This window comes from Tachypleus tridentatus, chromosome 7 (genome assembly GCF_004210375.1).
Source record: "Tachypleus tridentatus isolate NWPU-2018 chromosome 7, ASM421037v1, whole genome shotgun sequence".
Taxonomy (NCBI): Eukaryota; Metazoa; Arthropoda; class Merostomata; order Xiphosura; family Limulidae; genus Tachypleus; species Tachypleus tridentatus.
The window spans coordinates 185,451,587-185,469,467 of NC_134831.1; the positions used below are offsets into that span (position 1 = coordinate 185,451,587).

The 17,881-nt window shown below is 31.9% G+C and overlaps 1 protein-coding gene across 10 annotated transcripts in view; it reads left to right on the forward strand.

Moving 5' to 3' along the window:
• The window catches only part of PolZ1 (DNA polymerase zeta catalytic subunit), a 159,317-nt gene that overhangs the window by 116,416 nt on the left and 25,020 nt on the right, over positions 1 to 17,881 (forward strand). For 9 of the 10 annotated variants that reach the window (XM_076516228.1, XM_076516230.1, XM_076516229.1 and 6 more), the window contains 2 exons: positions 11,723 to 11,780; positions 17,131 to 17,210. In XM_076516228.1, the coding sequence (XP_076372343.1) occupies positions 11,723 to 11,780; positions 17,131 to 17,210 (138 nt within the window). The remainder of the gene's footprint in view (positions 1 to 11,722; positions 11,781 to 17,130; positions 17,211 to 17,881) is intronic. The other variant, XR_013031882.1, reaches the window with a different exon arrangement.

Consider the following 17,881-nt stretch of genomic DNA (forward strand, 5'->3'; position numbering starts at 1 on the left):
GTTTGAGTGCGGTGCTTCTCCATACTGGATACATGGAGAAATCCATAGTTACGTCAACAGTGCTTGTCAGCCAAACAGCACTCGTGTAGATGGGTATTTCTCATTTTCTAAGCGGCATAGAAACACCAATGTGATCGTTCACAAGATTGAAAAAAAGAGTCCTCGTTCACCAGATTGTCTTATTTCTGGCAAATCTAAAAGGACTAAAACTATGAAAGGGCTCTGTCTACAATCATTATGCTCAGTCATTTAATTTAGTTGGCATCTCTGCATTGTACTATTATGTTTTTTAAATATTTTTATTGTTAATATTATCAACTTTAGTTTTTCGAGTTCAATAACATAAGTTTAGTTAGATTAGTCAATACTCGTAGTCAAGTTCATTTAGAAATTAAAGCTTAGTTTCATCCATTGTCCTATAACATTAGATTAGCTTTAACATTGGTATTTGTTATTTTAGGATTACTATAATTCATCTTACTGGTGTATTGTAAATTAAGTTAACAACATTGTTTTATCTTCGTTACATCACATCTCATACATGTGTTGTTGTCAATCACACTTACTTAATTTTATTGTCTATTTCATTTTCATTATTATTTATCTTTTATACTTCTTCCTATTAACTTTGTTTGTGTGGACCTCTGGAGCCAGGGTCTGCACAAACTTCTTCCATTATTGTACTTACTGTTGTGAGGTTAGGTTTTTTTAATTAAAGCTCAGTGACATAAATTTTGTTCTGTGCAGTTTGGTTAGGCTGAACAAGTTTCTGTTATTTTGAGTTTTCCTATGGTTCATCTTGTGAGTAAATCATTAATTAGGTTAAATATCTTATTTTCTTCAACACATAACAGTTTTATATATTTGTTTATTTCACTACATGCATACTTAAATTTACATTCTTTTGACTGTTGCATTTTTGTAATTCTTAATAATTTAAACCTGAATGCCAGGTTTAAATGACGACATATATTTTTTCAGCTTTCCTTCACCTGATTGTGCCTTCCCAGGTATCTACTGCAAAATCTGCTAGGCCTATCCCACCATTTTTAGATAGGTTTCACAGAATAATTTCTCCCTCCTTTTCCAGATATTAATTTTCATGATGAGAATTCTTGTCTCTTTCTGGCAAAGGTACTTGCATGCCTCACCCTCCACTGACTTTGGTTCAGCTTGTCTTAGCTTACCATCAAGTAGATTTTCTTCTTGATTTTATATTCTTAGAATCTGTTTCCTATATGAGGAACATTTTCTGTTAATCCTACCTATTTTATCCTCCATCTAGTTATTCATCTTTGTTTTGTCTTATTAACTAATCTATAGGAAACGTTAACCTTACACCCCATTCCTAGGCGTATCACTTATACTTAGAGAATTTTTAAGATATATATCTTCCCCTTCCTTCCATTTTGGGCATTTGCAATCTTCAGTTCTCTCCCTCCAGATGTGGCATCTTTGCTTTTGGGATCATATGCGATGGGATATTTTCTACCATTTGTTTCACCATTTAATTCTAACAGGGAGACTTATGGTCAGCTCTTTTTCTCCCCCAGGCCATTTTTGGGTCTACATCTGTGCATTCATCATTACAGGGGTATCAACAATACTGTTTTGCTCTTTTGTTTCATTGTGAGTCATTGCTGACTTTATTCATGCTCCACGTCTGACAATTCTTTGTCCTTTACATGTCATACCTATAGGTTTTTTCCATTCATTGTATATGTTTCATACTAATTGGAGTTCTGCATTATTCATTCTCATTTTGCTTCTTCTGCATTTTTAATATGTAGTCTTTGATCACAATTGGGTGAGCAGTTTCTGCAGGACTGAGAAATATCCACTTTACATGTTCGTATTTTTCATTTCATGGGACACTATTTTAGGTTTTTTCATCATATGATTTGGTATCAGTTTCATGTCTTGCCTTTTGATCTTGTTTTGGTTCCATATGTTTTTGTGAGATTGTCTATGTTTTACCCAACTTCCACATTTTGGGAGATTTTACTAACACCACTTGTTGGCTCCTCCCGAATGAGTGTGGTAATACTATACTCATCTGCTTCTTACAAAAGGAACTTGGGTGGTTGGATAGGTCTTTCCTGTTACCTATTTAATATTCTTTGCTATTTGGAGAATGTCTTTTTATACATCCAACTCTGTTAGGATCATCAATTTTCCTCCTCAAATGCATTTGATGGAGCTTTTTGTTACCCACACCATTAAGTTTTTAGTGGTGGGAAGGTGACTTCTATAGAACAACATTTCTATTTGGGTTTGGCACATTTGCAGTTTTTTCAGGACATGCTGCACAACCCATAGTTTTTTGCTAGGTTCCTTTGAATTTTCTTCTTAACTTTCCTCTTTCTCTCTTCGACAGAAGTTTGAATAAATTGGGTTTGATCTGTTTTTCAAATTATGGTTTTGTGATCACCCTATTATGCTGTCTCCAGTGTGAATACTCTTATAGACTTTTCTCTGCACCCCTTATTTCTTCTAGTGGAGTAAAAGAGTCCTTACCTCTTTCCAGTTCCAAGCCAATAGGGTAGTGCACTATGCAAGTATCCTCTTGAATGAAAGTTACACAATATAAACATTGAGCTAAGAGTAGGATGATGGTGCTCTGCTAGTTGAGCTGATGATGAGACGTCATGTAATTGGATACTTCATCTTTGCATGAGTTTGCCCAAAAGGATGTTATAGCTGTGGAGTAGACCATCATAATCACTGAGATCTTTCATTCTACCCTTGCATGGAAGTTGGTTTCCAACAGTTGAGTTTTGGATTTAGAACTGTACCAATCAACACAAGTCCTTGCACATGTGTTCAAGGTGTCCCTCATCCCTCACTCGAATTGTCTCGAGTGCATTACCCTAGTATTCTAAGTCTTGGTGAGTGCACTTGTTTGTTGCTCCACTTCTTGTACTATCCCTTGACATCTTTATTCTGAGGGTGTTACTTTGTTTGAAGTCGTTTAGGTCTGTTTTATTTGAATGGGATATAAAAGAATGTTATTTCACTCTATTTACATGTGGCCTGTTCAAGGGTTGGTGGTGAAATTTATCCCTTCAGTTAGCTGAACTTGAGGTAAAGAAGGTATCATCATCTTTCATACCCTCTCATGCATGTCAATTCCCTAAGGTTGAGTTTTAGATTCCAGTTGACTTACCAATGGCAGTGGTATGATCCTTGTCCTACCCCCACGTGGATGTCGTATTCCAGCAGTTGAGTTTTGGATGCAGTTGACTTGTCATGTGCAGTCCATCACACCATAGCTACTCTACATCTTGGGGCTCATCCCTTGTTTTACCCACATTTTGTTCATAAGGAAGATTGAGATTATGATATGGTTAGTATCACTTTTCCCACCATTTCTTCTTCCACTAGGATGTGCTCCTTACAATTTTTCTTCAAGATCTGTCACACCTTTTCCACACCTGAGTAAAGAGTATACCTGGCACAGAAATGGTGCAGTTTACCACATATAATCGTCTTATTAGAAGATTCTTATGTTAGGGTGTCCTTTGGATACTTTTGAAGGATGTTTCTACTTTTTCTCTTGCACTGGTCCATCCACCTATTCAATGTGGAATTCTATCTATGTTTGTGAGCAAAATTAAAGTACCTTGCCAAATGTTATAATTTTCCTTCACTGAAAATGTATTCCCAATAGGTACTTCCACTCACACTTCCATCCTCCCTTCTCGCTGTCAGCCAGAGCTTATATTTCTGCCTAAACTTGAAGCAATAGGTTGAATAGCTCATGAGTGTGTGACACTGCTATTGATGGAGGTATGTCATATGATAATTTACATGTGAGAATCAGTTAAAGCACATGAATCTATATTGCATGGGGGTGAAAACCTTGTGGCAAGTGAAATTTTTTTTATAAATAAAAGTCACCACTGAATGAGAATAACTGTGTCTAAGCAGAAGTGAGTACCTGTGAGAAATATATTTTCAGTGTAAGAGAATTATAACCTTTATTAATATAACAATATAAAAGAGTGAGAGTAATCATAATTAAAGAATATAAACATATAGCTCTAGATGAATCAAATTGTTATCAATTTCAATTAATTATTTCTTTTGTGTTTGCTCAAGTTTAAGCAGTGAGGTTGATTCTTTTCTTTTTAACTTACTATTAAATCAATAATTACAACTAGAATTTCTGGGTTATTATTTGTGGCCCAACAAAACCAGCAGTTATGATTTGAACCTTTTGTAGTTTTACTGGTAAGCAAACTCGCATAAGAGTTGATAATCAAAGCAGAACATGGAATGATCATTTGAGCATGGCAAGATCCAAGGATGATCCACCTGGCATAATGCTATGTAATATTATTTTGTTTCATATTCTCATGTAGAACACACATGCCATATTGAAATTTAAGAATATTCATATATGTTTTTGATAGTTCAGTGCTTATTGTTAAGAGTATCACTTGGAATATGTACTTTTAAATACATATTTTGGATTCTTTTTTATTATGAGAAATGTTTTGTGGTATCAATTTGTTGTTCATTGTAGTAATTTCAGAGTTGCATAGCACACATTTACATGATTTGAGTGACAGTTAGTGATTAAAGTACTTAATGTACATAAAGACAGGTGGAGTGTGATTTTTAATAGTGCATTAAAAGAAGAAAGATGGCTTATGAAATTCAAAGAAAAATAAATGCTTCAGTAACTGAAGAAAGATTGAAGATTAGAGGCTGATTGTTTAAATGGAGAAGTACTGCACTGTGATGGAATAATGAAAAAATAAAAGTAGAATAAGTTATATTTAAAGGTGAAGTGAAGAATCTCACATGATAAACAAGTATTAAAAATATATATAAGAATAACGGGGCTTTACAACAATTTTTATCTCATTCAAAACCAAAAACTAATCTGCTCCCCTCAGAAGTGGAAAAGAATATTTTGAAAACACCAAAACTGTATTCACAACAAACTTTCTTTCTGTGGTTGACCAATCAGATAATGTGAAATGTGGAAGTCATTATTTTCAGGTGTGTAATAAGAACATTAATTGACAGTAGATGTTAATAATGAGCCAAGATAGTTGAAACTGAATTTGTTTGATTTTTGATCCATCAGTTGTCATGCTGGATTTTGAAATATTACCTTTCTTTGAGCTACCATAAATTATTTTTTTCTTGCAATTGAGTTAATCCTTTTTTTCTTACTTTAATCAATAATTTAATTTAACATTTCTTGAATATCTTTTACATATTCAGCAGTTAGTTTTGTGCGAAATGAACACCTCATGTTGCTGACATTACATTTTCCAACTGTTCCTGTCCTATTTTATATACCTTTGAAAATCATTTCACAATATTTTGAGAAAAGATCTGGGGAAAACATATCCTTGTCTGACACCTTATTTTATTTCTTGAAAAGTTCTGACATTTACAACCCATAATTATCACTTTTTCACCCACACACACACAGAAATATTGTCAAAAGGAAATATTTGATAAGAGTTTTATCATTCTTAGTGGAGTATGACTAATTACATCCTTGTGTAAATTAATTGAAACAAGACAGAAAATTATGATTTTTTCAATTTTTTGCATTTTATTTCTGATAATTCAAAAATTACTCACAAATTAATACATGATATGATCGCCTTTATTTTTCAGAAGATCATTAATCCACTTTGGCATCTAGTCCACTAGTTGATTGCAATCTTTACTAATTTTGGGAGCATGGTACCACACCTCAATTATGGCCTCAATTAGCTTATCTTTCATAGTACAGTCTTTTCCCTGAAGTCTTTCTTTATTAATTGCCCAAAGATTTTCAATATGGTTTAAGTCCAGAGAGTTTCCAGGCCAGTCCAGCACCTTTATTCGTGTTGTAGTCATAAAATTCTTCACAAGTTTCGATGTGAGGCATGGAGTCACATCTTGCTGAAAAGTGCCAGATCCATCTGGAAATCTCTTTTTCAATTCTGGAATGACTCTTCTCTGCAAAACTTTGATGTACTGTGGTCCTCACATCATACCTTTTGTGATATGTAAGCCTCCAATGCCATAATAGCTGAAAAAGCCCCAAAACATCTTCTTCAAGGGATGTTTTACAAACTGATTGATGTGAGATTCTCGAAGTTTCTCACCTGGAGATCAGCGAACATGCAGACTTCTTTGACCCTGTACAAAGAAATGAGTCTCGTCACTGAATAACACCTTCCTCCATTGTTCTTGCATCCAGTTCTTGTATTTCAGACCCTATTGATACTGTTTTTTCTTCATTGAGTTGGTAAGAAGTTGTTTTTTGACTGGTCTCCTTGTCTTTCTAACGCAATTTCAAATGACGTAATATTCCTCAAAATCTCATCATACATCCCAAAAATAGATCGATCATACTGCAAAACACAGCTAATGATGCCGTCTGTATGAAAAAATGACTATAAAAGGAAATCAGCAGGTCAAGCAACCCTACACCAACCGCCATGCTGAAAATATTGTAAAATGACCATTTGTTTCAATTAAGTTGCACAAGGATGTAAGCCATAAATGACAGCTTATCCATTGTGTTATATAACAAGAATCTTTTCATATAAATTTTCCTTTAATTATGACAGATAAATTTTATATATGAATAAAAGTTGTATTGTTATTCATTTTCCATGTACAGCTTTTAAATGTTTCTTTCCCTGGCAAATTTATAATCTAGGTATACTGGTTCGTATTGCATTTTAAGTTGCCCTGTTGTGTAAGACCACTTTTTTCAGTACACATTATCACATATTTTACACAAATAAGCCCTTGATTTTAATACCACCTGTTTTGACAAGCCACATTTTTGATAAAGTTTTATCATCACCCACTGGGCTCTTCCAGCTAGCAATACTTATATCGACCTGTATTGTAGTATTTTGAATACAGAAAGCACCAAATATTTACAAATTACAGATTTTATCAAGATCTGTGTAATATTATTATGACAAGGAATACTGTTAGTGTTACTAACCAGGTATAAAATGGGAACTGCATAGTGTATGGTATGACAGTGGTTTCCAAGCATTGTTGGTTTTGTTCAGGTTTGTGGGTTTTACTACCACAATCAGTTTAATTCTACGTACTGGATATTTGGAAACCAATAAAATGGTAACTCCAGATTCTTAGTGTAGTTGTTTGTACAACTAAATGCCACACAGTTAATTGTCATTTTGAATACTTGATCCTGACCAACAACTTTTCAGCTTGCTGATAATGTATATGTAACATCATGAGCATAGGATATATACTTGTGAATTTTTCTGTGTGCCTCACTTGGCCCCAGTAAAACTCACTTATGAACTTAACATGTTATATCGTCACATGAAAGATTACAACATTTCAATATTGATCAGAGGAAGAAAAGATATTTCTGAAAATAACTAAAAGATTTGTACAGTATTCTGGTAGTTAACCAGAAGAATAGCAGTAAATTATGGGAAAAGAATTAATTAATTTTAATCTGATTTTCCTTTCAGTTTGAAGAGTTTTTAGGTTCTTTTTTAATTATAAAATTCATTAGTTAAAATAAATAAATTGGTTGGACAGCAGTAAGTCTAGGACCCACAGTGCTAAAATCCAGAGTTGATTCCCTGCAATAGACAAAACAAATAGTTTAGTGTGGCTTTGCTCTAAAATTAACAAACAAAAATTGATGTAAAGAAACATTTTCTTATATTACAAGTTTCAAATGAACATGTACAGTGTAACTGTTTTTTAATTGGTAGATGATTATAAAAATTTCACTTGTGAAGTAACTGAAACACACTCCTTCTTAGTTTATGTGCATTTTTCATGTACTCATGTATATGAAAAATGTGATAAGTTTCAAGTAATTCAGAAGTAAAATAAAGCTTACTAAGTGTGCAAAGAACAACATAAAGTTGAGTAAAATAAATACATAATGCAAATACTTTTCTGCTAATTGAAAACAAATTTAGTAATACATGTTTCCAGGTGAAAATCAGACTTTTCAGTTTAATGAAGGAGTATAGTTTTCGTGTAGAAAGGATGCAGCATACCTAAACAGTTGTTATGAACAACTTGGAGTAAATAAGTAGCCAAACTATTGATTGGCTATACAAAAATGTAGAGCTGTGAAGTGTGTAATTTTGTTATAGTCTGCCTATACAGTTACAACAGAAAGTGTTTGTACCCCTGCATCCCGAGTAGTTTTTTGCTCATAACTTAAAAGGTATCATGATTAGGCTAATAGACATATAATATATTATAAATATTATACTTACACACATCTACATAAATGTTTATGTAAATTAAACGACAAATTGTTTATAAACAAATAACCAAAAATAGGAGGAGCAGAAAGTGTTCATACAGTTCAGAACGTGTGGAAAAACTGATATTTCCGTGAAGATTTTGTTTAGTTTGGCTAATAAACTACATTATACCATTCCCAGAACTAGAAACTGGGTTCATAATTATTGGAATTTTGCCAGCAAAAAATGTACTTCCAGCAATTTAGCACCGTCTCCATCAATATCTGCTTGGTCATCATGGAGAACAGGACACAACTGTCCAGTGATTTAAAAAAACGAATTATTGTAAAATATAAGTCTTGTGTGTCTCTTTCCGGTATTGCTACACAACTTAATATGTCAAAATCTACTGTTCAAAGCATAATTGCCAAGTTTAAGCTTACAGGATCAACTGCTAACCTCCCTCGTTCTGGATGCCCGACTAAAATTCCAGAGAGAACCAAGAGGAAGGTTCTCAGAGAAGTTAGTAGGAACCCTCGTTTAACACGTAATGACATACAGAAACTGGTAATGATGTTTGCTACATTTTCCATAAGAAGGGGGAATGAAATCTTTCAAAGAACATTGTCCCTACAGTTAAACACGGAGGTGGTTTAATCATGCTATGGGATTCCTTCAGCTCTTCTGGTGTAGGCAGCCTTCAGTGCGTCAACAGAATGATGAAAAAAGATTAGTACGTTGATAAATTAGGCACTTATATCAAGAATGATGCTCAGAACTTACGGCTTGGGCATCGTTGGATCTTCTAGCAAGACAGTGACTCTAAGCACACATCGAAATATGTGCAATTCTGGTTGCAGAAGAACCATATAAGCGTTCTAGAGTGGTTATCGCAGTTACCCAATTGAAAACGTTTGGCATGAGTTAAAGACCAATGTGTCATCTGAAAAACTTGCAAGAGTTGGAGGCTTTTTGTAAAGTAGAATGGAAGAAAATACCAGTCAAGTACTGTCAAATGATCATGGAGGGCTGTGAGGAGGGATTGCGCCAAGTAATTCACCTGAAAGGCTACACAACTGACCATTAAAATAGATGCACGAACACTTTCTTCCCCTCCTATGTTTGGTTATTTGTTTATAAACAGTTTATTTGTCGTTAAGTTTATATAAAAATTTATGTAGATGTGTGTTAGTATAATATTTATAAAATACCATACTTTCATTATCTTAATCATGATACTTTTTAAGTTATGAGGAAAAAACTACTCATGACGCAGGGATACGAATGCTTTCTGTTGTAACTGTGCAAGAGCTTTAGCTGTCTTATTGAATTATTGTAAGTTAAAAAAAAAAAAAAGAGTATTATAACCTGCCTTTAAAAGGGCTGTATTAACTTTCTGGAATCTATAGAATAACTAATATTGAAAGGACTCAGACATCTGTAGCCATACAATAATCCATTTTTGTTATTGATCTTCATATTGAAATAACCAGTGTTATGGTAATTTTAGTCAAATGTAATGACAAACTGTTTCTGAAATAATTAGAATAGTGATTTAAGTTACTTAAGCAGTGCTCTTTTCTACTTTTCATTATATTTTTATTTTCTCTTTCATAAAAACTAATTAATTAGATTGCAATACACAACATACTCATGAGTTATATTTTAGTGTATTAAAATTTGCATTAACATTGTATACACAGGTGGAGGTCAGTATCATGTCTTTTACAGAATTCCATTCAAAATTTAATAAGATAATGTTATTACTAATATTATCAGTAAACCTGGCATCATTATATAGTTTGTAATACAAATTTTAATATTATATAATTTTTTATTTCTTAATTTACAAAGGAAATATTTAAACAAGTTCTCAGTCTTCAGTCCTTTGTATTATTAGTGGATTCTCTGTTGTGAATTCTGTTTCATATTTTCTTTCTTTTTGCATATGGGTTTCAAAATGTACACCAGTTAGATACCCCATCTATAAATATTAACAGAATCAAAAGAACTTCCCATCTTATTTATTTTCTGAGATATCAAAATGTTTGTTATGCTCACCATAGAAACTCTTCCCAACTCTTCATGCTTTTGAAATTGCTCATGCTTGCTTGTTAGTGGTAAATGTTTGTAACCAATATAGAAGCCCTTTTGTGAACTATGATATTTTATTATAGTGTTTTTATATTAATTAATTTTGTTAAAAGGTAACATTTCTCAAGCAGTTTGTATTGAATGAAGACTGAAAATAGTTTTCCAACAAGTGAAGAAGTTGTCAGTTAAAAAACCAGAAAATTAATAGTAGTCTTGAGGCATTTTATTTTAATGTTGGAATTATTTGAAAGCTAAATTAATTAATTTTTTTTAACAACTAACTTAATGAGAAAAATTTAGGGTTAGTAAAGACCAGATTACAATAGAAAAAGGACTCAATCCTGAGGTGCTAAATTTTGTATTTCTTTATGCATATTTTTTATTTATTGATATATGTATTTGTAGTTCTTAATGAAAGTATATTAAATATAAACATTTAAAACTTAGTACAATGGAAAATATAAGTGATAAATACAAAAATATTTTGCCATAAGAAATTGATAAAGAACATATAGGTAGTTAGACATTGTGTGATATAACCTGAAGAGTTGTGTTCTATAAACGCTGTATACTCTCTAATTTATTGCTATTTTAATTAGTTAGACACAGTTGAAATAATAATAAAACAATATGGTTAAATGGGAAAAAGTTGTAAACTATTACAAAACTGAGGCTGTTTAAGACAATATAAGTGTAATTTTCTGTTAATTTCTATAAGTGACTGAGAAATTAGTCTAAAAAATTTAGATTTTTTATGTTTACAAGAAAACAGAAAATAAAAATGAAAATATAAAGTTTTACTGAACAAAAACATTTACATATTCATTTACAAGACTAGAAGTTATACAAATGAAATTTGAAAACTGTAAAACTAGTCACACTTTAAGATAGACTAAGTAAAGTAACTTCAAAGAAAAATCGTTAATGGAACTACTTTATGAAAACTTCTGACTCTTTTTGTACTTTTAATGTTTAATAAATATTACCATATTTTATGAAGATATAATTTAGAATTATACAGGGTGTTCGGAAAGTCACTGTGCAGTTTTGAAAGCAGCGATAACGGCATTCATTCAGTCTATTTCAAGCCAGCAACTGATAGCAACAGACTCCAGGCCTGTATTGATGCCAACCAGGGTCACTTTCAACATTGTTTATAATTGTCATTCATATTTACCTCCTGTATCCTATATTGAAACATGTCTGTTAATAAATATACAAGTTCACAGTGACTTTCCGAACACCCTGTAGAATTTATAGTTTGCATTAATTCTTCCTTACAGGTTTGGTTAGACTCATTTCATGCACTTAAGATTAACTAAAAGTCACCTGTTACCAACTGAGTAAATTTTTTTTTTTAGTTCTAAAGTATGTTATAACTTCTACTTTTCACATTTTCATTGTCACAGAAATGAACCCTTTGAATTTGGATGTACTTCCTTGGCTGTACCACATGAACTACTTAAGGTTTGTTCACTATTCCATTCATATTTGAAGACAGTTTAACTCAACAAAGTGAAAACTTTAACACTATATTTTTTTCATGTATCAATCATACTTTAAAACATTTTTAATGAATTTCAATGTTAGATTTGATTTGAAAGTTGGATTTCAATGTATTTTGAAACTTTATTTTCATTTAAAGTATGTGTGTAAACAAAATCATCAGCACCAAATTGCTACACTTGAACATGTACAGTTTCAAGTGTGTGTAAGTTTAAATTCAGTATTCTCATACAGCTAGACAGATAAAAACTATTATTGCTAAAAACTATATTGTTCACAAAAATTATTGAGAGATTACAAACTCTCAAATATGATGATATTTATCCTACTAGTCTGAAAAGAGAAAATAATAAAAGATGCTAGACATATGTTACTAAATTCAGAGTTTTGATTCCCTAAAGTACACATTGAGCAGGTAGTCAATTGTGTAGCTTTTTGCTGAATAAAAAAAACAGTTTTCAGCACATTTCCTTGTCTGTTGTTCAGAAATAACTATAAGAAATGTCATTAAAACCTTTACAAACACAAACAAAAATGTTATCGGTTTATAGTGAAAGTTTAAAACTTTACGAGTTATTTTCAAAATTAAATGCACAATTAATCATAACAATACAAAACTAAACTGACAGAAGTATTCAAACAATCTTTAAGCAGACTAGTTTTTCTCTGCTCTACTCTGATGCAGAATTAGATGAAAAGTTGTTGGGAAGTACTGTACTAATATAGCATTAAAAGATATTTTCAAACTACTTGAATGCTGTAGAACATGTTGAATCATACTTGAATAAGGAAGCACATTATGTTAATGTAATAATAAGTAAGTAGACAAACAATGATTTATAAACATGAGGAAAATTTTTTATCAATGATAGAATTGTAACAGATTTACTATTCAGTATTTATAATAATGTTGATGTTTCTTTTAGTTAAATTTCTATTTACAAATGCAGGTTAAATGTTTACTGCAAAATTCATGACTATTTCCTAAATTTTTAGAAGATTCTTAAGTGTAAGAATCGATAACATGTATTTTAGAAAAACACAAGCATTTTGTTGCCAACTGAAATTTCTAGAACCTTGCTTTAATATTTATAAAATGGTACAACAAGAGAAAACGTGTTGTTGGTATGCTAGAGTTGGTATACTATAAACCACAGAAACTATAACTGTGATAAATGCTTATTAATCAGAAAACAATAGATATTTGACCAAGAATGTTTATAGATTTTGAACTAAGAATAGAGAGTTAGCTAGCTACTCATTAAGAGAACTGTATTGATATCAACTCAAAACTAATTTAGTCATCATGATCTGTCGATAAAATATTCAGTTTCAGATCAGATAGAACACTCAATATTGTTTGTAAGTTTGTAAAACTTGTGTATATAAATCATTAATTGTAATAACTGTTATCATAGATTGTATTATTGTTTGTGTATTAAAATATATTTTCATCAAGAAAACTATGTGTATCAGTCTTGTTGGCAGATATCATGAACTTGATAAAGGCAACATTCAACTAACTTCTAAATTGGAATTAAAATTTTAGGCTATTTAAAATCATCATATGTAACGTGATAAATCTGAGAATCATTCGAGATAAATTATAACACGTAACAGAATATACTACAAAACAGTGGTCTATCTTCTTCAGGTGTAATCAGTACTAAACAATACAAGACTTCAGTGATGATGAGAAAACCCACTTGTAGAGAAATATATATGTAAAAGTGGCTGGTTTGGGTTGAGAAAATTTTTACATATATATTTCAATACAAGACTTATTTATCACTGCAAAGACAAACTACACAGGGATTAAATGTGATGGAACTGGTGTCAACAGGTGGTAGGATATAGGTAATGGTTAAAAGTCTGAACAATGAATTGACTTTGCCAAATGTGGCTGATATTGCTAGGGTCGTTACTTTGTTTCAGTGAGAGATTGTTTATTTTGAAGATTTCTGTAGTTTCTAAACAGTCTCTTTATTTTTTAGTTTTGAGTTGATGTAGGAGAGGAATGTTATCACAAAGTGTCTTACAATCTCTTTCTTATCGATAAGATATTAAGGCAGGTATCTAAACTTCACCTCTATGCCAATGACCTTAGTGTTTTTGTGTCTTATTTCCGAGGAAGTTTCACTTTTAATCCCTGTGTCTTTTGTTTTTGTAATAGTATATAAACCTTGTATTGATTAGTTCTCATCATACTTGAAAGAAATAGACTAAGGATCTGCCAAAACATGTAGATATTAAACAAGAGAGAATCGTCAATGGCTGAAGCTCCTCAAATTCCTTTAGCTGCCTAAATTAATCTATCTTTTTGTTTTTTGGCTATATTTTGTGTGCCAGCAAGACCAATTGTGGGGTGCCTGTATACCTGATTTGATTTTATTACCCAACTTGAAATTATTTTAGTAGAGTAAATTAATGTATGAGACCTTGGGTGTAGTCAAATTCATCAATCAAAAGGGTTTGACCTCCTGAGTCCAAAACTATAATTAGATATTAAATTGGTTGTAAGATTATGGAGATATGAGCTAAAAGTTGGTACTTGAAAAACTCAGAGCTTTTCTATGAGGTGCTATGCCAAGGCTAAAAAAAGGATATGCTTTGGTGATAGTTTTTTATTACACCACATGCTCATTTGGACTGGAATATGTTAGACAGAGAAACAAAACAAACATATCTCAATAGAAAAGGAGAATATCAAAATGTACTAAGCCTGTGAATGATGTTGTTTTGTGTTTCATTAGTCATCACATTGCTTGAGAAGATACTTATAACTTGAGCAAAATAGTTACCACCAAAAAAGGATATCATGGAATCAGTATAGATAGAGACATATGGTGGTATCCCTAAGTTGAGTTTAATGTAAGGGAAAAGGATAAACTTTGTAGATTAAAAATTGGTTTGTGGTTGAAAGCAGAGGTAATTATACAAATATTATTAATGGAGTTCTTCATTTGCTTATTTTTTTTTGGGCAGTGCTTGTTTATTATTATGCAGAGTACATAAAAAGGAGATAGTGTAACCAAATGGTTAGTGATTTGATTAGTGGTGGAAAGCTTACTGGTGAGAGGCTTACCCATGGCATTTTGTTGTGTCCTTGAGGAAGATAATTTACGTCATTTGTTTCAGTCCACCCAGTTATGTAATGGGTTCTATCAGATAGCTTGAAGTTAATCCATCCAGAAAGAATGTGTAATCATTTGTGTCACAGTAAATCAAAGTTAAGCATCAGCCTTTTGTGTTTCTTAGGTGTAGAGAAATTACAATAAATTGTATTATCTCAAACACAACACATGTTTTGAAGTAAAAACATTTTCAGGTTATTCTAGCTTTTTTATGCTAAACATAATTGAATGGAAAAAGTGTTTCAAAATTAAGGAATATAAAATTGGGTTTTTGGGACAGAATAATTGATGATAATGTTATTGTAAAGACCATTGAAGATCTGGTTGTAATTGTTGAAAGAAGTTTTATGTCTTAACTTGAGTGTCAGGCTGCAAGAGCTAACTGTGTTTCATAGTTCTTTTTCTCTACAGAAATTTTTGTTTAAGAGTAGAAAGGTTAACATTATTGTTATTTTGTTTCAGAATAATTAAACCTCATTCAGAGAAGTCTTTTCAGTTTTGGTTTCCTTATTAATAAGAATGATATACATCTGTTGTAAAGGGTAGATAAAAGAGTTACCTGAGTGACACTTCATTAATAATGACAGATGTATGTGAAATAACATGGTATCTAGAAATCCTGAAGCTAGAGGTGATATAGGTCTGGTTTTTAAATTCTTTTTAAGAAGTTAGAGGCTAAATGTTGAAGCATTTAATTCCTTTTTGGTTGCTCTGGAATTGGTAGGCATGAAACAAGTGTAGACTTTTATAACTTATCTCGGGCATTTTCTTCATCAGCAGCATCATGATTCAGTTAGAACTATACACCATTCAAAACAACTTAGTAATAATTTCACATATTCTAGCTGTGGAACATTTGGTGCTACAGACTTTTTAGTTAATTATCAAAATACATTTTGTTGAAAGAGAGTTGATAAGGTGCATGGCTATATGAGATGCTAACATAATTCACATATCAATGTTAAAATGAATGAATTAATGAGCTACAAGAATAATATATTCCATATATCCTTCAAAACTACTACCAGATTTTTAAATATCCTTGGAAGTGAACTATGTTCTTCCAAGCATATTTTAGAGCATCTCATTTATGTTCTTTTGGATTTAAATCTATTTACTGACCAGTCCATTCCCTCAGTATCTTCTCCTTACAGGAAAATGATATCTACTTCAGCATTTTAGCATGCATTATTTTAGATTACAAGAAAGATCTCAGAATTTGCCTTTTCATATAGTAACACTTTTACTGATCCCTTCTTATAACATCTTTTTTTCATGAACTTGAAGTTAATGGTTATAGCCAAACTCATGTTATCTGGTTGCAATTTAAAACATGATTCACCTGTGAAAAAAAAGAACATTTGCTCACAAAGTATGTGATCAGTTCACCTATTCTTGACATCACTGGAGATGAAATGTCTTGTGGTGATGGACTAAAGAAATGCACACTATTTATCGTATGGAATAAAGGCCCATTTTATGAAGCATATTTCTTAACATTTGCATTATAACTTGTCTATCTATTATCTGCTCTTAACTGTTAATTCAGTTGGAAAACTATGCCTGCCAATTACACCAAGCCTGTATTGTCAAATGGTCACCTCATGGGCTGTCAACAATGATCTATACTGTCCATGTTTACAACTAACTATGTTAGCAGTCTGAAAGTGAGTCCACATTCAGCTAATCACACTTTGTAAGACTTACGGACACTCCTCAGTAGCTTCTTGTTTTGACCAATTTTTAGCTGACCTTCTGGTTTTGTAGAATGGAAATGTTCAACTGTCTAGGTTTAAGGCCTAGTATATTTCGAAATAAGTGTTTGTCTCTACACATACTGGTGTTGTCAAAAATGCTAACTGAAAGCAGCATGTTTCTTGTAATTTTATATACCAGATCACATTATGCTTTTTTTGCACAAAATTGAACTCAGGGATGCTACTGACATTTCTTGTGCTTTGTCCTAGCTACAATATTGTATAATAGTTTTGATAAAAAGTATTTGTAGAAAAGTCTACTGGTGATGTAATGTGTACTGGTGTTTTGTCTTTAATATGTATCAACTGAATAAACTTAAAGTACTGAGAATGATGTGTGAAATGAAATTTGTTTTAGGTTTGTAAGATAATTAATCACTCATTTTTATAAGTGTTATTTAGTTTTTTTGTCTCTTATAGTTTTTGTGGAAAGATATCACAGTATCACCAAATGGAGTAGTCTTTGTAAAGTCCTCTGTTCGGCAAGGAGTTTTGCCACAGTAAGTTCTAGAATGAATATGTTAGAATGTACTGTGTTTTCATTATATCATTCAGACAGATATTTGATCTTGTTGTATGAGGCCCTTTTTTTTACTGGTGTGTTTGGAATTCAAGAGCTTAAATTCCAAAAAGAATAACTAATTGGTTTATTTTCTGCTTTTTTTTTAATTATAAGTATGCAGCAACTTATTATGTCTTAAGATGTATTAAAAGAATTGTACAAATGTTATGATGACCAAGAAGAAATGTAATAGTATAGTAATTTGAAATTTCTGACTATTAAAATGTATGAAACATAATTTTTTCATGTGGTTTATGACTGTAACATTGTAAACATCACCATGAAGTTTTCATTTTCTTGATTAATTGGTACAAGGAAATTCTGAACATAAATAGGTATAATAACTGTAAGTTATTTTGTGTGGAATCAGATTAATTACTGTTATGACTGCTAATGCTACACCCTCACTCGGCCTCAAAGATGCCAGACCCCATTCATCATCAAGGACTTGACTCTGCACTGGGGCTTTCTGCACTTCCCCAGTTCAGATTTTATACATAGTCTCATGAACCTTCTTTGCACCTCTGCTGTTTACAACTGTCTTTGCTATATTCTTCGAAACTTCATTCCTTACCAAAGCATCCCACCTGGGGATATGTTTTCCTTTCT